The sequence below is a fragment of the Diaporthe citri genome, assembly GCF_014595645.1.
Source record: "Diaporthe citri strain NFHF-8-4 chromosome Unknown scaffold_2, whole genome shotgun sequence".
In the NCBI taxonomy this organism is placed as follows: domain Eukaryota; kingdom Fungi; phylum Ascomycota; class Sordariomycetes; order Diaporthales; family Diaporthaceae; genus Diaporthe; species Diaporthe citri.
The window spans coordinates 5,661,886-5,681,603 of NW_025064847.1; the positions used below are offsets into that span (position 1 = coordinate 5,661,886).

The 19,718-nt window shown below is 55.3% G+C and overlaps 4 protein-coding genes across 4 annotated transcripts; 1 reads left to right on the plus strand and 3 right to left on the minus strand.

Moving 5' to 3' along the window:
• Positions 1-148: 148 nt before the first annotated feature.
• INS49_007108 (uncharacterized protein) lies at positions 149-12,203 on the minus strand (the record flags this gene model as incomplete). Its single annotated transcript, XM_043167873.1, has 6 exons — positions 149-6,187; positions 6,785-7,169; positions 7,668-10,462; positions 10,533-12,025; positions 12,098-12,134; positions 12,183-12,203. 6 exons carry the CDS (start codon positions 12,201-12,203, stop codon positions 149-151), a joined length of 10,770 nt encoding a protein of 3,589 aa, XP_043029017.1.
• Positions 12,204-14,440: 2,237 nt separating this feature from the next.
• Positions 14,441-16,159, minus strand: INS49_007109 (uncharacterized protein; the record flags this gene model as incomplete). Its single annotated transcript, XM_043167874.1, has 2 exons — positions 14,441-15,863; positions 15,966-16,159. The coding sequence occupies 2 exons, from the start codon at positions 16,157-16,159 to the stop codon at positions 14,441-14,443; spliced, it is 1,617 nt and encodes a 538-aa protein (XP_043029018.1).
• A 956-nt stretch (positions 16,160-17,115) lies between these two features.
• On the plus strand, positions 17,116-17,979 carry INS49_007110 (uncharacterized protein; the record flags this gene model as incomplete). The annotated part of the gene is made up of 1 exon (XM_043167875.1): positions 17,116-17,979. One exon carries the CDS (start codon positions 17,116-17,118, stop codon positions 17,977-17,979), a length of 864 nt encoding a protein of 287 aa, XP_043029019.1.
• Positions 17,980-18,247: 268 nt separating this feature from the next.
• INS49_007111 (uncharacterized protein) lies at positions 18,248-19,333 on the minus strand (the record flags this gene model as incomplete). Its single annotated transcript, XM_043167876.1, has 3 exons — positions 18,248-18,510; positions 18,689-19,112; positions 19,175-19,333. The coding sequence occupies 3 exons, from the start codon at positions 19,331-19,333 to the stop codon at positions 18,248-18,250; spliced, it is 846 nt and encodes a 281-aa protein (XP_043029020.1).
• Positions 19,334-19,718: the final 385 nt, after the last annotated feature.

The following is a 19,718-nucleotide window of genomic DNA, read 5'->3' on the forward strand; positions in this document are numbered from 1 at the left end:
TACTATCAGAGGAGCCTACAGTGCTTTATCATCTTTCCAATTGGTTAAATTAGAACATTTTGATAATGCATTACGATTGAAAAATCACAGTGAGATATTGACTTTGCCGCTGAAAATCATCACCAGCTGGGCACCAGGGCAACCATCCTCACGATGCCCCCATGTAAGGGAACGTAAGCCTCGCCGTCCCAGCCATGTTCGCCTTCAGGTAGCTCACAATCACGCTCTCAATACCAAGTCGAGCTGCAGTATCGATCCATTCCGCCATGGGAACCGTCTCGAAACTGCCCCCGTAGAGCGCCTCCATCCGGCTCCCCAAATCACAAAATGGGACCTTGACACCAGAGCTGTAGTGGCGGAACGACAGCAGGCACTGAGTGCGACCAGCGGTGCCAGCCATGTCGCCTTCCGGGGTCGAGGGATACACAGGTCCCCCAACAATCTCGGCCGCCACCTCCGCCGCGTCCCTGAAGTCGAAGAAGCCCTCGGCGCCCGGCACGTCCGGCACGCGGCGGCCCAGGCGCGAGTAGCGCACCACCGCGTTCAGGGCGTCGTCGGCGGGCGCCAGCGATCCCACGACGGAGCACGGCCGGTGCACGACGACGGGGAGGTCGCGGGCGCGGCGCGAGACGGCCTCGAGGAAGCACTCGCTGGCCCACTTGGAGGCGGTGAAGCCCTGGGAGCCGTCCCGGGGCGGCGGGTGCGCGGCCATGGAGGCCGGGGGCGACTCTACGGACTGGGAGAGGAGGATGACGCGGGGTGATGATACGAAGTGTAACGGCACGCGGCGCGGGAGGGCGAGGCGGGTGAGGAACTGGGTGGAGATGTAGTTTGCTGTTCGCACGGTCGAGTAGTTGTTCAGACAGTGCCCTTGTGAGCCGGCATGGATTATCTGGTCGATCAGGGGTTGCAACTGTGAGAGCTCAAGTTGGGAAAGGCCGAGTGTAGGGCTGGTCAGGCTGCCGTTGTAAATCTTGACTCTTGCGGCGGAAGAGATGTTGTGTTGTTTATCAGCCGGCACCGCAACGCAGTGGACCATTGCGACACTGGCATCGGCGAGCAAGGCCTTTAGAATCTCAGAGCCCAGAAACCCTGTTGCTCCGGTCAGTAGCACATGACGTTCAGCTCCTCGTGGAGCAGGAGATACTGCGTCTTGGGGAATCTCGTCGACGATATGTGCGGGAATGCTCGTCTCGCCGGTCCAGTCAACCGTGTCGGCAACGACCCGGCCTCGTTGCTCGCTAGCTGCCACGGCCATTGAGCGTAGCGTGCTGTTTTGATACAACTCGTGAAGCGGGATGCGAACGCCCATTTTCTCGCTCAGAGCATTCTGTAAGCGGACCAGGAGCAGGGAGCTTCCGCCTACCATGAAGAAGTCAGTACCAGCCACGATGCGGCTGGCCCCCGCGGCCTCGCCCAGGACATCAAGCCAGAGTAGTCGCAGTTCTCCTTCGGCCATGGTCAAAGATGGCTCCTCACTGTCTGCAGATTCGAGACTGGGTCCTGATAATGCAATGTCTTCAAGGGCGTTCCGGTCTACTTTGCCGTTCAATGTTGTCGGCAAGCGCTCCACTTGCATGATAACAGAGGGTATCATATAGCGAGGCAATGGAAGATCGGCACACAGTCTATCGAGTTCGAACTGCTTCAGATCGTGATCCCGTGACTTGACAACGTATGCGACGAGGAACTGCGGGTTACCCCGGACACCGACCACAGCATCAGAAAGCCCGCCTCGTGCAGCTTGAAGAAGTGCAACGGCCACCTCGTCAAGCTCGACGCGGAAGCCGCGAAGCTTGACCATCGTGTCTCCGGAGACACGGCCCAGAAACACAAGAGACCCATCTTGACGCAGACAGCCCTTGTCACCTGTCCTGTACATAACACCGAATCCTCGGTCAACGGTGTCGGCTGCAACGAAAGGATCGCGAAGAAACTTGGCCGCGCTTTGTTCTTCGTCAAGGTAACCTCTCGCAACACCACGGCCACCGACGCAGATTTCACCGGGGTACCCAGCCGGCAATGCCTGTCCGTGTTCATCCAGGATATATACGGCCGTGTTAGAGATAGGCCTGCCGACCGAGGCCTCCTGAATGGGTTTCGAGACCAACTCAGATCGGAGAGTTACGGCGCACGAGACCTCAGAAGGGCCGTAACAATCTGTCAGTGTCAGACTCGCAAGGCCCAGCCTTTGGAAAGCACTGATGACCCCATCAGTCAGAACCTCACCACCTGAACACGCATGCCTCCACGCGGCACATCTCTGGAGTGCATCCGCCGCGTGAGTCGCAAGCAGCAAATACTCAGACGGCGTGCAGACGGTGAAGCTCACATGCTCCCGCGCCATCAGGTTCGCGATGGCCACGGGGTCGCCGCGGCAGCGCGCCGGGGCGACAACGAGCGTCCCTCCGTTGGCAAAGGCGTTCACCACCTGGGCAATCGACATGTCGAACCCCGCAGAGCTCTGCTGGAGCACCTTGAGGCCCGGCCCTAGCGCCAGGGCGTTCTTCTTGCCCGCCGCGTAGTTCATCATTCCGCTCTGTGTCAGCCGGATTCCCTTGGGCACGCCCGTGGATCCGCTCGTGAATAGCAGGAAGGCCTCGTCCTCGGCCACTGGCTGGGGGATTTCATGGCTGGATCTAGACTCTTGCAAGAAAGATACGTCAAGCGTGGGAATATGGTTCCCAATTTGCCTTGCACGCTCAGCTGTGGAACCGTGGAACAGCAGCAGAGAAGGAGAGCAGGCATCTGTCATTGAGTGAATCCGTGCCATGGGAAGACTAGGGTCGAGGGGAAAGTAGATACCTCCAACGTGTAGGACTCCGAGGAGGGCCGCGTACATATCGACGCTGGGCTCACATAGAACAGCCACTCGCGCACCGCGCTTGACGCCGGTCTCGCAGACCAAGGCCGCAGCTATTTGCCCGACTCGACAAGCCAGTTGGTGGTATGTGAGCGAACTACTTGCGTCCGAGAGGGCGACGGAGCCGGGGAAGGAGGCGCAAACTTGTTGAAACCTCCCCGTCAGAGTTTCCGGCCAGGGATCTTGAACGTGCGTATTAACTCCAGGTGGACATTCTCGCTCTGCCAACACATCTTGACGTGGCAGACAGTTCTTGAGCTTCCGCGACTGGTCCGCTGCCAAAGACTGAAGCAGGTCAACATAGGCCCCCGCGATACTCTCAGTCGCCGCCTGAGAATAGAGGTAGGCATTACAGCCGACTTCTAGCAGCTGCCCGCCGTCTGAGGTCTGGGTCACTGTGAAAGTCACGTCATAGGTCACTTTGGCATCATTGTAGCGAGCCAGTGTCAGAGAACAATTCCCAAGGTCGCGCTGCAGCAAGTCGCCAACGCGATAGTTGAAAGCGACCTGAAACAAAGGCGTGTGAGACACAGAGCGGTGCATGCCCAAGCGCTCCAGGATATGGTCAAAGGGTACATCTGCGTGCGATAGACCGTCCAACACCACCCCCGACGTGGCCGACAACAGCTCGGCGAAGGAAGCCTCTCGGTCGATTCGGAAGCGCATGGGTAGCAGATTGGTGAAGTGCCCGATGGTGTCCGATTGATGCCTTTCCGGTCTCCCGGTATGTGCGATGCCGATACACATGTCCGTCAGCTCCAGCATGTTTGCGAAGACGGTCTGGATCACGGCGAGGTAGAAGTGCATAGGTGTTGCTCGGCATGACCGACCGGCAAGTTTGATACCCTCAGCAACACTAGGACTTAGTTCGCGCTGGACAATGTGGCTCTTGTATGCTCGCTGGGGCAGTCTGTGTCGTTGCCGTGCAAGCGGCAGCAGCGGGAGGACGCCGGGAAGAGGATCCAGCTGCTGCTGCCAATATGTCGTAGATTCCTCCCACGAGCCACCCTGGAGTGCCTCAACTTGCTCGCGAGAAAAGTCCAGGTATGAGCTGGGAGGTTTGTCCAGAGGCGACATCCGGTATGCGCGGTCCAAGTCCCGAAGCAGAATGTGCCAGCTGACGCCGTCCATTATGATGTGGTGGCAGCCGACAAGCAAGCTGTGTGATTCCGGAGTGTGCGTTACTATAATGGCGCGGAATGTGTGCCCATTCTCCAAGTCCCATTGGTATTCTGAAAGCTCGCCAAAAATGTCTTGCACAAGGTCTCTGTTTGTGGAGTTTAGGTGTGTGAAGACGGCGCCGTTGACGCTTGGCAGGAGCCCTTGCCGCAACTCGGCGGTTCCTGGCTCGGTAAAGAAGCAGGTTCTGTAAGCATCGTGCTGGCTGAGTGTCTTGTCTAGCGCCCTCGAAAATCTACCGACATTGAGAGGCCCTTCAATGGCGTACTGTGCCGTGACGTTAAACGTGGTAGAAGTGTCCAGGAAGGTGTCGAGAAAATGAAGACCGATTTGTGCGAATGACGCCCGGGCTGTGTCCGTGTATACCCCGGATCCTTGCCTTGCTGAACCGTAATCAAGGTCCCTCAGACTAGGCAGTAGAGATTCCTCCTGGGATCGGATCGTTGGGGCCTCGGTCGTCATGCTTGTCGACACAGAGCGTTCCGAGGGCGAGGTTGTCTCTGAGGGCGTAGGAACACTGTCTATGTTACTCTTGCTGTAGTACAATGCTTCGTCCTTGGGAGAAATCTCGTCGCCAGAGGCTTTGATCTGGCTTTGCCAAACCTCCGAGTAGAGCTCATTAGCATCCGGCTGACTTTCCTCAACAGGCGCTGCAGAAGGACTGGGTTCTCTCAGGGAACCTGTCTCAAGCACTTCCACACCTTCCCTGGCGTACCTCTGCACAACCTTCGGCGTGATGGACAGTATAGATTCGCCACCTAGAATCCCCAGCAGAGGAGCTTCCACACCGACCTCAGCAAGAAGCCAAGTCCTAATTTCGACGGCCAGAAGCGAGTCGAGTCCCAAATCGGACAGGGGACTCGCCACATCAATGGAAGCCGCCGGTGTTTGTGTCATCGATTCCAATTTCTTGCAGAACAGGTTTTGGAATGCATCGGCAGCTTCGATCTCAGAATCAGCCTGTTCGAGCCGCTGACGCCAACTCTGTGATGTGCCCGACTGCGGCGCTGCCCCACCACGAGGAGCTGGCGGAATCACCATGTGTGAGAACCGCGGGTTGCTGTACCACGGAGGTCTCTCTTTAGCGTCTGGGTCATCAACGAATTGTTCAATCCCCATGGTCAGTTGCTCATCCAACGAACCCGTGCGTCCGCGTTGGATAGCCTGGACGAACATGTTGTGGAATTCACTTTCAGACAGCGGTGTGTAGAACCGTGATCGCAAGTGTCGTTCGATGTGTGTGTTGGCTCGCTCACTTTTCGCGACGTATCCGACGTCCGATATCATCCCGATGTTGATTACAGATGCTGCTTGGCCTCTGGCCTGGCGCCTTGCCGCGAATGTGGTCATGAACATGTTGGTGGCGTGATAGACGGCCTGACCTGGATTGCCATACACAGTACCCAACGAAGAAAACAGGACGAAAAAGTCTAGGGGATCCTGTGCAAACTCTTTGTCAAGGTGAATGGTGCCATCAACTTTGGCACCTAGCTGCCTTTCAACGCTCTCAATAGTTGCGTTCACGAAGAGTGAGTCCTCTAGCACAAACGCAGCATTTGCTACCCCGGCAACCTTTGGCATGGTCTTTCGTATTGTAGTGACTGTATTGTGGACTTGTTGCGGGTCAGTAACGTCCATTCTGACTGTGCAGATATCAACGCCCGACTTGCGCAGATTGCCAATCCATTTTTGACCGGTCTGGGGATTCCGACTGGCGAGCACGATATGTCGAGCACCTCTTGAGACCATGAACCTGGAGAGTGACTGGCCCAACTCGCCCGTCATTCCAACCAAAAGGTATGTCCGGTCCGGCTGAAAGATATTCATGCCGTCAGTGGGCGGAATAATGACGCTCAAGGGCCTTTCTCGGTGCCATTGTATTACATTGGTGAGACGATCCTCCTCCATATCAATGGAACAAAGGTCATAGATGCTGGTAATTGATGGCACAAAATCGAAGCTGGCAGACCGGGTCAATTCGAGTGCAGAAGCGATGTCCTCGCTGTCTCCAGTGATCATGTCAGGCTCGAACCGTCGATTCATGCAACCCTTTGGGAGGAATGTCAAGATATTGTTGCCCTCGACATGAGAGAAGCGCCATATGGCAGTTGTGTTGAGTGGTATGAGAGGTCGAATGGTCCTGGGCTGCGCAAGGGGATGCACAAATTTCCAACCAGGACGTGTTGACTTGGGAATCGCTGTGATAAATTCGGCACGCGAGGTTTGACCCCTTCCTTCCAACAACTTGGTGACTGCTGCCGCAATACTTTCCGTTGGTTCGTGCAGCAGTATTTTGCCGTGCTTTGGGCTGTGCGAGACGACATGCGAGGCAATAAGATAGGCCCCAATCTCCACCAAGTCTTTTGCATCGCATCGATCGAAACCGCTCGTCGATGAAATTTGGGAGATTCGACGTGTGTCTACCACGGCCACTGAAGAGTTGACATCTACCAGTGCCAGCCCGTCTGTGCAAGTTCCTTGGACTCGCCCGAAGCATAAGAAGCGTGGATTCTCCCCACGGGAGTGCATGGGCACCGAGAGCTCAACATCTATCTGAACGGTATTCTGGGGAGTTCCATGGCAAATGTCCTCCTCAAGACTGGGCGGTGAAGATGCGTAAGAGATGACGATTCTTTCCGAGGGCTTCACGAGCCTCTTGACTCTCCGCCGCCCAGAATTTAGGCGTTCATTCGCATCCTGGTCAGGAATAAGGCGTGGGATAAGAGCTTTTCCTCCCTTCACCTCTATTTCTGGCTCTTGTGTCCAGATGTGCTTGTATTCGGGGTCCTTGAACTGAGGAAGTGCGAGGAAGATGAGCCGGAGAAAGTAGTTTGACACCGTATTCATGTCCCACGAGGAAGGTTCATCAAAGTCAAGGAATTGCATCTGCACATGCGGCAGCTCGTGAGACAGAGAACGGCCAATGCCGGTCATCATGCTTTGATAGGGGTCGTTGGTGAGGCCGCCACATGTAACCCACAACACCTTTGATACGTTCCCAAGGAGCTCTTGCAAGATCTCGAGTTTTGCCGAGCTCAGAGGCGTAGCAAATATTGCCCCGTCGAGTTCCACTAGGGAAAGCAAGTTGGTTTCGGGCCCGATACGACGCAGATCGACCTCTTCAAGACTTGCACAAGACGAAATATGTGGTGTCCAGGCCTGCAGCAACTGTTGTATTTGGTTTACGGCCTGGGAAACAGCCGGCGTTCGTCCTCCGATGATGAGAATCTGTGCTTCAGGAACAGAGCACAAATTGGCTGGGGCCAATGGTTCACGCAAGAGTGAAATTCTGTCATCCACTGCCTGCGTAACAAAAGCAGAACAGTTGTGTCTGGAGACATCCGCTTGGTCGTAGGCGATGGTGTCGATCCCAGAGAATCCACACTTGCGCAAGAGCTCGTCCCACGCCGTTGCAGATATGCCGGGGGATGGGAACCGCCCTTCGTCGGTGCCCAACCACCACCCCTCCAGGCCACCCATCAGGCCAGTCTCACGTAGCATAGTGCCCGTCACCTCAACCGCGACTAGGAAACCCCCAGGGCGCAATAGCGATCTGACATGTTGCACTGTCTGGGCAAGACAACGAGTCGCGTGGAGCACATTCGCGGCAATAACGACGTCATACGATGCTGGGGCGAAGCCCTGGTCAGCGGGAGATGACTCGATGTTGAGTGTTTTGAAAGTCATATTCCGGTTCCGATCACCGAACTTCAGGGCAGCCTTCTCAAAGAAGCCAGCGGAGATATCGGTGTAGGTGTAGGTGGCGTGTGCATCGCCAATCGTGTCCAGCACTTTGGAGGTCGTCCCACCAGTCCCAGCTCCGATTTCCAAAATGTTCAGGCGCGGATACTTGTGGCTGATAGTGTGCATGAAGTTGGCGACGTACTCATTGCACGCTGCGAACCCCCGGCCCTCGCTGTAAAGGCGGCCCAGCAGATCATCCTCAAGCATGTGTTCAAGCAATTCTGACTCGTCCCGCAACACAGAAGGCAATTTTTCGCCCACGGCCTTAAGCAAGGCGATTTCAACGCTGTCGGGAAAATGTCGTGTGATATCCTGGATGTCATCCCAGCTATCCCCGAGCCACTCCTTCTTAAGGAGGCCGTGGCGCCCTTGTCGAACAGGATCCAAGAGCACCTTGATACCACGTAGTAGAGCTTGGTGATGCCACTTCAGCCGTGCAATCTCTTCCGGCCTGATCTCCCTCTCCAGATTGTGCAAAAAGAAGAGAGCAGTTCGTTCCGCACACTCTATGCGTTGAAGCTCATTCGACGACGTTGGAGCCGGCGACGGGCCAGGAAACCCGCAGGTAACGTCGGGGGCCCACATGGTCTTGGCAAATATAAGTCGGTCATCAGAAGCCTGAGGCTCCGAGATGGCGTGAAGCATCAAGCCATCAATTTGAATGCCAACGGTTGAGAGCGTTGGGTCGAAAACATTGATATCTATATCGGCCGCGTTTGAGCTGCAATGAACAAGGTGAGCGTCGATGCCGACCTCCGTGTGACCGGCAGCGCCCACAAATCGCTGATTTGGGACAATGACAGCACGCCTGAGCCCAGCCGGGAGAAATGTGGTCGCCATGGACTTGTCGGCTATAGAGGAAAATGTCGCAAAGGCTGTCTGGAATGCGACGTCGAGTACAGCGGGGTTTAGAGAGTAATTCGGGTCCAGCTCACCCGCTTCCCATGATGCAGTCGCTTGAGCAACGCCCCAGATGCGATTGATCGATTTAAAAGCCCGGAATGGGCCACTGTATGTGATGCCAAGGGAAGCGAGCACGGCGTGAAAACGTTCGACGTCAAGGGGCGGCAGCTCATCATCGCAGGGTGACCACTGCAGGTGCTCGCCCGCCATGCTCTCACCCAGGTGGATGAGCAAGCGTCCCTCGCAGTTCTTGTCCAACTTGCGACCATCGATACAACTTTGACACGCAAAGTCGGCTTCAAGAACTGAATCATTGGGCGCGTCGAGTGGGTTGCGGCGACTCCTGACTGTGAAAATCGTCTCGACAGTCGCGCCGTCCTCGCCTACGACCAAAGCTTTGGCGATATTCACGTCATGAAGTTCTAGTGTCTTGAAAGAACGGCCGCGGACAAACTGCTGAGCAGCCTGGACTGCCATGCTGACATATCCAGCGCCCGGGAACACCACTTCGCCCTGGAATCTGTGCCCGCATAGCCACGGTATGTCGCCTTGTCGGAAGACATTGCGCCATGTCATCTCGCTCGCCGAGTTCTGGTTCAACCGGCCAAGAAGTTCATGGGAATGTGTAGTCCCGAGTCGAAGCTCGCTCGAGATGCGAGACTCGTGCCAGTATGCTGTGTCATGATCCCATGCGTATGAGGGGAGACCCTTCAATACCCTTGGCCGAGCGCGTCGGTGGAAAGCATTGCGCCAGCCTTCGAAGTTGACGGGGCACGGCACGATATGACACCAAAGCATCCCCAGGGCTGAGGACAGGCTTTCGATGTCACTCTGCCCACGCTGCAAGCAGCCTTGGTACGGTATCGTCATGTTGTCTAGGGCCTTCAGGGTCTGGCCTACTGGGTTCTGCAAGGCAGGATGTGGTCCCACTTCTATCGCTGCAGCAAACGCACCACATTTGGCAACTGTCGCCTGCAGTACCTGTGAGAACATGACCGTCCTGACCATGTTCTCCACCCAGTAACGCGCCTTCAGTGTTTCAAAATCGCGTTCATTATGACCCTCATGACCCTGTACACTGGAGAGCCAGACAGAGCCTTTGCGTTGAGCTTGTGGTTTGATGTCCATGGCCTCCAGATATCTGGTATATGCTTCTTCGCAGGGTAGCATGTGGTGTGAATGGTAGGCAGTGTCGACTTTCAACAGCCTGGTAAACACCCCTTCACCATCGAAAATCGCCTTTGCTTCGTGGATGGCATCCAAATCTCCAGACAAAGTGACAGTGGAAGGCGCATTACTGGCTGCCACCGTCACCGTACCAGCGAACTGGGATTGTGAGCAAAATGTCTCTGCGTTCTGGAGAGAAATCCCGACGGCCATCATAGCTCCTTGTTTGTTTTTGGAACCCAGACTCAGCTCCTTGACGACCAGACCCCGGTAATATGCGATACCGATTGCGTCTCGTGCAGTGAGAATGCCCACTGCGTATGCCGCCCCAATCTCACCGGAAGAGTGGCCCACGACAGCGTCGAAATCGACACCAGAGGCTTGCAAGAGGTCGACAAGAGCAATTTGCAAGGCGGTTAGGAGTGGCTGAGAGATCTCGGCTTGTGAAATGCGAGAGTTTCCGCTCTCCGCAGCCAGCTCGCTCATAAGTGACCAGGGAGGTCCATCCGGAAGTGCCCCGAGGGCTCTCTCGCACCGTTCTAATGTGGCACGGAAGAGGGGGCAGTGCACCACGAGCTCACGGCCCATGGCTGCCCATTGCGCACCCTGTAGGCTCATGAGATTAAATTGTAAGCCCAAGAAACTGAAATGGTCAGAGGTGAAGGCATCATCATACCTGTCCAGTAAAGACCCCAAGCAGCTTTTGCCGCCGTCCAGGGTCGGCAGTTGGCACCCGGATGCCAAAGGCTGTGCCAGGGTTACCATCGGCTATACGAAGCTGATTTTCCAAGGCACAGATTAGACTGTTGCGATCCGGAGCTTGGATCGAAATTCGCAATGAGTGTGCTGTCCGCCGGTCAAGCAACGTCCACCCCAGGGCGTCGAGATCTAGCTTCGGGTTATGGCTGATGTGTGTGGCCATACGACGCAGAGAAGCGACCAGAGAGGACCGACTCTTCGCCGAGAACACAAATGGGTAAATCAGCTTCTCGGTATCGTCGATTGAATTCTCCTTGGATGGGAGGTCTGCTGGTGGGCTTTCGAGGATGGCGTGAGCGTTCGTTCCTCCAAACCCGAAGCTGTTGACGCTGGCGCGCCGTACCTCCCCGTGCGTTGCCGGCCACGGAATCAAGGAAGTTGGGACACAGAGGTGGTCATAATAAGGCTCGACAGCCGGGTGTATCTTTTCGAAGTGCATATTCGGCGGAACCACACCGTTCTGGATGGCCAAGGAGGCCTTGAGAATACCGGCGAGACCGGCGCATCCTTCCAGGTGCCCGATGACAGTTTTGATCGATCCGCAGTACATCGGAGAATTTCGATCTCCATCGTTGAGATCGCCCGAGAAGAACGCCTCCTGGATAGCCTGGGCTTCAACAGGGTCACCGGCCAGAGTGCCTGTTCCGTGGCACTCAAAGTACTGGCAACGATCCCTCACCAGGTCCAGGCCAGCCCGCTTGTAAGTCTGTTGAATGAGATGTTTCTGCGCCGATGCGCTCGGCATTGTGATGCCATTTGTGCGACCGTCTGACCCCACGCACGTTTCACGTATGACGCACTCGATATCGTCGTGATCCCTCAGCGCCTGGATCAACGGCTTGAGAAGCACAGCTGCGCAGCCCTCTCCTCGCGCCCGGCCGTTTGCCTTGTGGTCCCACATGCGCGAGCGTGCGTCTGGCGAGAGCATATGCAGTTTCGATTCGGCTATGTACGTCCCGGGGTCAAGCAGCAATGCCGTTCCAGCGACGATGGCCGAATCTGCATCGCCTGCTCGGAGGCCCTGGACAGCGTGGTGCAAGGCGACCAGTGAGCTGGAACAGGCTGTGTCGATAGTGACGGAAGGTCCTCGAAGGTCAAAGAAGTAGCTGATCCTGTTCGCAAGCATGCTTCGCGCCAACCCGGTCGCCGCGTACGCATGCAAAATCTCCGGGTCTCGCATTTGCAAGTCGTTGTAGTCCGCTGTCATGGCGCCGACGTAGACCGCCGTTGACGATCCTTCGATTTGCTCTAGAGGCCACCCGGCAGCTTCTAGCGCCTCATAAGTGGTCTCGAGAAGGATGCGCTGCTGCGGATCCATCCCGTGCGCCTCCTTATTATTGATGCGGAAGAAGCCTGCGTCGAAGACGCGGCAGCCTTCCGAGAGTAGGTAGGACTGATTGTTCTTGACATCTGTGTGGCCAGGACGGGAGCCATCCGGATCATAGAATTTCCCGAGATTAAGTCTGTCACTGGGAAACTCACGGATCACATCTCGTGGGTTTTGTAACAACTCCCAGAGCTGTGAGGGTGAATTTGTCGAGCCGGGAAAGCGGCAGGCGGAACCTACGATTGCGATTGGTTCGTCCATATCGAAAGGGCTGAGTGGACACTGATGCCTAAGAGTTGAGGATTCACGACAGTTGACGAGCACTTGGGATGAACATGTGAGATTTTAGGAACAGTAGTTGCAGGGCAACACTGCTCTTTCGAAGCATGCCCGTGTTCATTTTCATGTCTTGCGGCTCAAGGCAAACCCGAAATACTGGCACCTCTACAAGCTGGAAGGTGTATCGAAGCAGTCACCAACAAGCTTGGGGGCTAAAATGGCACTGGAGCTCTTGGCCTCTGGTTGAAGTGCAGCTCTTCAGCCCCATGACAGGCCCAACGCGCAATCCTATCGTCTCAGAATGTCTTGAATGGGTGCTATTATGTGTCGCACGCTGCATTTCCGATGGCTTGGAGGGTGGGGGCCATTAAATTAGACAAGGTTTGGGTAGGACCTCCGTGACGTACATGTAGCTATATGTACTGTACCCAGATTTTCGGTACTTATAGCGATTGCCCCTGCGCCGTGTGCTTGGAAAAGCGAAAAAAAAAAAGGAGGGGGTGGGGGCCAGGTGTCACTGCATAGCTTATATGCGTGCTGTAAATGCATTCGCCACTATCACCAGCACGTAGGATCTGCAGCCTGCTTCAAACATGCGTGGGAACACAGGCACGCCATATTCCAGCTAGAACACTATAGACTGATCGGAGCTGAAGCCGGTGGTGAGAAGATACCCGGACCCCGATGAAAAGACGCCGTTCTCTATGGCGCCCTCGGATTACCACTGGATCTACACCACGATGTAGGTTCGGACTGAGCATGACCCCAATTTCCGGCCCAGTTCAAGTCATTGTGATCGAAACCTGGGCAATGTGGCTTAATGATCAAAGCATCGAAGGGTGTATCGTGGAATTGAAAATGAGTTTGTTCTGACTTCTTCACACAGCACCGAGAAAAGCACGTGTGCACCCATCGATCTGCTCCCTGGGGAGGCACCGCATTCTAACGTTACTCAACCTCATCTACCCCTGGTGCCATTGACATGTTGGTACCTCCTCCACTGATGATCCATAATCTTCTAAAGCCATATCAGCAATGACAAAAGAAATGCGAAGCCAGCTTTGATGAGTTAATTCAGTTCACGATTTCGATCCCTTTGTCAACACTGTGAAAGGGAAGGGCCCGGTTTACGAATTCAATGATGGGCAAGCCCGGACGCCGGAAACGGTCAGGCCACGGCGCGCCATCCATCGGGTCGGCGTACATGGGTCTCAGCCGCAAAAGACGTGGAATTTTGTGCGAATTTCTATCAGTTCAAAAAAAACCTTAGCTGATATACACCTCAAAACAGATATCGTGCGAGGCTCAAGTGTTACAGGAGAAAGAGTCTCGGCGGCTTCTGTTGGCGAGCAAATTAGCCATTTCGTTCAATTCGGGCAATGGGGGCCAGCTTGCAAGGGTGAGCTTTATCGACTCCTTCGGACAGGGGGAGATAAACCTTAATACTCTCATTTGCAATCAATCGTATCGTTTTGGCGCTAGTAACCTGCACGACACACCTCATGTAAATCTATATGCACTTCATTTAAGTTTTTTAATATAGCTTTAATTAAATAATAACCTATATTAAAAGAAAGCCGCTTTTTTTTTAATTCTTTTAATATTTATTTAAAGAGGGTAGAAAAAGTATTAAGGGTGGGAAATATGTTTAAATTAAAGTTATAAATGGCTTGATTTAAAGTTAATTTAAAAGGGGGGGTGAATTTTATAAGTTTTATAAAAGTCATTAGGAAAGCAGGGTATATATACCTAAACTGGCTAAAAACACCCCCCTTAAAAAATTTTAAATCTTTTTTAAAATTAAATATTAACACACCTTACACCTTTAATATTTCCTCCGCCCTCTTTAAATAAATATTAAAAGAATTAAAAAAAAAGTAGCTTTCTTTTAATATAAATTATTATTTAATTAAAGCTATATTCGTTATATAAGAGGTGAGAATAGTTGAAAAATAAAGTGCATATAGATTTACATGAGGTGTGTCGTGTGCAGGTCACTAGCGCCAAAACGATACGATTGATTGCAAATGAGAGTATAGATCATCACAAACCCAGTAGACGTCATCTGCGTTGATCGGCGTCCATGAGGGCATGGGTACATTCTTACTTTATCTGGTTTGACGAAGCATTTCGATGGCGCTGGATCTATGGAATCTCACGTGGTAAGATTGCTGACGCCCAATGTTTACATATGCTGCATATCTTACAAACAGGTATCCCTAGCAGGTTCCTGCCTGTTGGGAGGTGCGCCCGTACAACATTGTCCGTCTCTGGGGAGTAGCACCCTCATAGCCCAGCCCAAGACGCTCCAGGCGCTCGCACATGCCATTAATTGCGGAGTCATGCTCCAGCCGTAACCTACTCGCCTCTTCGGCGTTTCCGATATCACCGTGGTACTCGGCGACCTCGCCCAGCGCGTCCACCGTCAGCTCGTGCCACCGGCCCAGTCTCGTCGTGCACATGTCCACCCACCTCTTGGCGGCACTCTTGGTCTCCTCGGGCGTCCCCTCGTGTCTTGAGATCCAAAACAGGATACGGTAGCAGTCGTCCAGGAGGTAGGCATCCTGCGCGTCCGGGCCGTTCCTCTGTGCCTGGGACAGGACCTGTTCCGCCAGGTTCTGGGCCTCCCCGTACCGATCCCTGTCCAGCATGAAGTTCGCAAGCCTCAGCTTTGCTTCCAACGCCTCAAAGCTCGTCGTGTCTCCACTCGACACTTCCTCGAGGTTCTCCTGCAGCGCATTCTCGATGCTGAGGTCCTCGACCGAGCCGTACGCCGCGACCCAGCTGGTCCCGCGCCCGTTCAACGCCGTCATCTGGGCCGCCGAGGTGGAATCAGGACCCAGCTCGTTGAGAAGCGCCCGCTGGTACGACTGCGACACGGCCCACGCGCACTGGCACAGCTGCTCCGAGGTCATCTGGCGCATCCCCTCGAACAGGACGTACACGGGGTGCCGCCGGGACCCGTACACGACAAGAGCCAGGTCCCGCAGGAACGCCAGCACGGCCTTGGTGAGGACCCCGTGCCGCTTGGAGAACTCGAACAGCACGGCGTAGATGCCGACGGGGAAGTAAGGCGTGTCCGAGGCGAGCAGGTGCCGGCACGAGTCCATGCAGATGCCCAGCAGCCGGAAGGCCGGCGCGACGTGGCCCGAGTTCATCAGCCGCCCCGCCGACCACGCGCAGTTGTGCGCCGCGACGACGAGCCCGTCCTGCCAGGGCACGTGCGACCGCGTCCACCGGCCCGCGCCGAAGCTGCCGCTCACGTAGGCGCGCAGGGCGTGCAGCACCTGCTCCAGCTGCGGCTGGGGGTGCGGAGGGCGGAGGCGCGCCGTCGCTAAGGGCGAGGGCGAGGGCCGCGCCGACGACGACGCCGTGCTCTCGCTGCCGGGGAGGGCTGCCCCCGGTGTCACCGGTGTCCCTGCTGCACCGTGACCTGTTGGCCCTGCTGCGCCGCGCCGCGACTTGGACGCCCGCTTGAGGAGGTTGCGCAACCGCTCCTGATCGACCCTGATGCCCCCGATCGAGTACTCGGATGCCTGCCTGCCCCCCTGCCTGGTCTGCTGCAGCAGCTCCCGGGCCTGCTTTGCGCGGAGGTTCTTCTGGATGCCCCATTTGCGCAGGTGGTACTTGTACATCTTGGGCCTGTTGGTTTTGTTGGTCGTCAGTACGCGGGGGGCTGTGAAAACGGTACCCCAGGGGCTGTGTGTGTGTGTGTGGCTCGTGTGCGTGTAGGCTCTCACTTACGTTGCAACAAAGCCTTGCTCATGCTGCATAGTGTGCATCACACTGCGTAGGGTGTGATCCTGGAACTTGTACAGGTCGACGATGCGCTCCTTGTGGCGCTCCCAGTCGCACTGAGAGGCCCATGTCGTCCTCTGGATGTTGCTGCCTGGCGAGCAGGCGCGGAAGTCTTGGGCGGTGATGAGCCGGTTCTCCATGTCGAGGCATGGCCCACGAATCTTTTGCCTCCGATATGGATTCTGGTCTTCAGCCGTATCAACTTTTCGGATGTCTACAAGCGGCGATGGGACTTGCTGATGTGTCTCCATGTGCGTGCTTACATCTTAATTTATTGGTGCTCCGCTGTTTTCCGCGCCGGGCTCGCCTCTGCGCCAAGTGCGACGTGAGCACACGCTGACATATTTTTTTCAGCTGGTGGATCGACAGATAAGCAGCCAACGGTTCACCGTAAGACTGGTGCTGACGGTGGGTGCTACGTGTGATTTAAAATCGACACTACTGTAGCTGATCTCTAGCCGTCCCACGTGAGCAATAAATCATTCTCCCCTGGCTTTGTTCTGCGGTTGAACATCGGCGATGGCAGGCAGGAGTTGCCTGCAGTCCCTCCCCTGGTAGGAGGCTGTAATTAGGGCTAGCCTTGAAACGATGGTTTATATGGGAAAGTCCAACTTGGGGGGCGTCAGACCGAAATGCGAAACTAATTATCTAATTAGTTATTGCTTCCTGCAAAGGTCACCTTTCCTTGGCATTTGACACGCTACTATTCCAAGTCATCACCCAGCCCAGTGGCCAGCAGGGATCGATAACAGTTGTGTCGAGTTCGTACTTCCCACCTTCAAATCCTTGAAAGAAGAAGCATGCGCTACTCAATCTTGGCTTCTCAAGCCTACGAGTGATTCGTGTGGTGGCCATGTTGTGTACAGCAATATCGCCGACATGTGAAAACATCCCATGTCCACCTCATCGGCGATTAATCCAATCGCCGCAATAAGGGCTTTACTTATAATGCTCGCAGAACAGCTCGTCTGAAGAGATTGAAAACCAAAGTTGATTGTCAAATTCTTTATTTCAGGAGATTCATTAATCCAATCGTGCTTCAACCCAGGTTGATTCCCGTATCATTCCGTACAATACACGGACTCAGCAGCACATCATGACTGAAAAAAAGGTTTGGCTCATCACAGGCTGTGCCTCAGGGCTCGGCAGGGAGATAGCACTAGCAGCTCTCGAGAGGGGAGACGTCGTCGTCGCCACAGCCCGTGACCCGTCCAAGCTGTCAAACCTCGCCACACGCGGCGCCATGACAGAGCGCGTCGACGTGACAGACAGCGACGAGAACCTCGCAGCATCAGTGGAGAGCATCACTTCCAAGACCCCAGGCGGCCGCATCGACATCCTCGTCAACAACGCGGGCTACATCCTGGCCGGCGGCGTCGAGGAGGCCAGCCGCGCCGAGGCGCAGGCCATCTTCGAGACCAACGTCTTCGGCCAGCTCAACATGATCCGCGCAGTGCTCCCCGTCATGCGCGCCGCCCGCTCAGGCGTCGTCGCCAACCTCGGCAGCATCGGCGGGTGGCACGGATTGCCGGGCGCGGGGCTCTACTGCGCGACCAAGGCGTGCGCGACCATCCTGGCCGAGTCGCTGCGGGCCGAGGTCGCGCACCTGGGCATCAAGGTCACGGCCGTGGAGCCGGGGTACACGCGGACGAACTTTCTGGTGCCGGGCCACCAGCTGCGGTCGAGCCGGACCATCGAGGATCTCAGCGGGGGTGCTGTCAAGGACGCGCTGGCCGCGTTCGACTCGTACAGCCTTAACCAGCCCGGAGACCCCGTCAAGTTCGCTAAGCTCGTCGTGGATGCTCTGACCTCTTCGGGTTCTTGCCAGGGGAGGGAGCTGCCCCCGAGGCTGCTTGTGGGTAGGGATGCGTACGGCATCGTTGGTGAGGCCATTGAGAAGCATAAGGAAAACATGAAGCTGTGGGAGGACTTGGCTACTGCGACTGATTGCGATTCGTGAGACGAAGGATGGGTGCGTACCTAGGAATTGATAGATGAATAAAGTACTGGGCTTGAGAAGAAATGTACTGGCGGGAATTGTTTCCACAATGGTGGTGTAAATCAAAGCTCTAATGTGACCATGATTACCGGATGAAGTGACTTGGGCAGGACTCAGATCCACAAGAAGTGCCAGTGAAGTGTGGCTTACGTAGCTGTCTGACTTCGTGGCCATGTGGACGAGCAAGCTGCATGAGCATAAACTTGTCTTCTTCCACCGGACATCGTGTTCAATACATGGCCCATCCACCACTTGCGCTGATGGTCTGGCCCGTGATCCACGCGCTCGAAGGCCCGGCAAGCCACGCCACCACGTCCGCAATTTCCTCGATCGTGCCCAGGCGATTCTGCACCGGGGTCTGCTGCTTCTGCATTTCGACGATTTCTTTGGGGATGTTGTCCAGCATTTCGCTCTGCACAGGCCCGGGGCTCACCACGTTCACCGTTGTCCCGTTCCCACCTAGCTCGGCGGCCCAGCAGCGCGTCAAGCCCTCTGCTCCCATCGACTTTTGTTAGCATGCATGAGCTTCACCAGTGAGCATCCTGCTGGAACGTTCTAGAAAAAGAAAATGCACAGTGACCCGCACGTTCCATTGAAAGGTAAGCAATGACACCAGCCACCCAAATCATAAGGATCTGGCATCAGAGGGATTCAGTCAGGGCAACCGTACCGAGAGCAGCCTTGGAGGAACAGTACAGGCTGAGTTTCTTGAACCCCGCCCTGGCGCCCACGGACGAGATATTCACGATCCTGGCGTTCGGGTTAAGATGGGGCAGCGCAGCCTGCGTAAGCAGGATGGTGCCCCGCACATTGACGTCGAAAACGGCGCTGTAGTCCTCGACGCTGAGCTCGTCCAGGCCCTTGACACGCTCGAGGCCGGCGTTGTTGACAAGAATGTCGATCTTGCCGGGCGCGCCGCCGGAACTGGCCCACTGCACGGCCTCGCTGATGAGGTGCCTCGGGCCGTCGAGGGTGCCTAGGTCTGCCTGCACGGCGTGGGCCTGGGGACTCGGACTGTGTGGTAGCGACTCGATCGTTGCTTTCAGCTCGGCAGCTTTTGGTGCGCTGGACGGGGAGGTGTACCCGAGGACGACCTGAGGTTGGCGTCAGCGGAGAGTGGCAGTGCGGCGTATTTCTGACAGCAAGCAACCCTCACATTTGCACCCTGCTGGGCCAGCTTCAGGGCAATGCCGTAGCCGATGCTACGCGATGCCCCCGTCACGACGGCAGTCTTGCCTGCCAGTGGCGTAGAGGGGGTAATCATGTCGGCTGGCTCGAAATCAATTGGGATGGTTTGCAGACAGGAAACGGACATGATTTCCGTTGTTGTGGAGTGACCGATCAGGCAAGATAGCTGACGACTGATATGTCATCCAGAAGGATTCAGTGATGTCATAGTACTTAGGTGCACAAGTCTAAGTAGCATACAGCATAACTTGACCAGCCCGAATGTACATTGCCCAATATTACCCACTTATAAAAGTTCAGGGTCAATTTTTTTTCTTTCCTGCCGAGAAGCTACCTCGGCCCAGACAAAAAAGAGCGCACTCACAAACTGCTCTGCAAAAGCTACATCAAACATCCCATCACCAAAGTTTCAATTGAACTCTTAAATAACTCATCAATCAATATTTAAGCCCAGCTATCAATATAGCTAGTTTATGGCTTATTTAAAAATTCTTTTGAAAAGAAACGAGGCT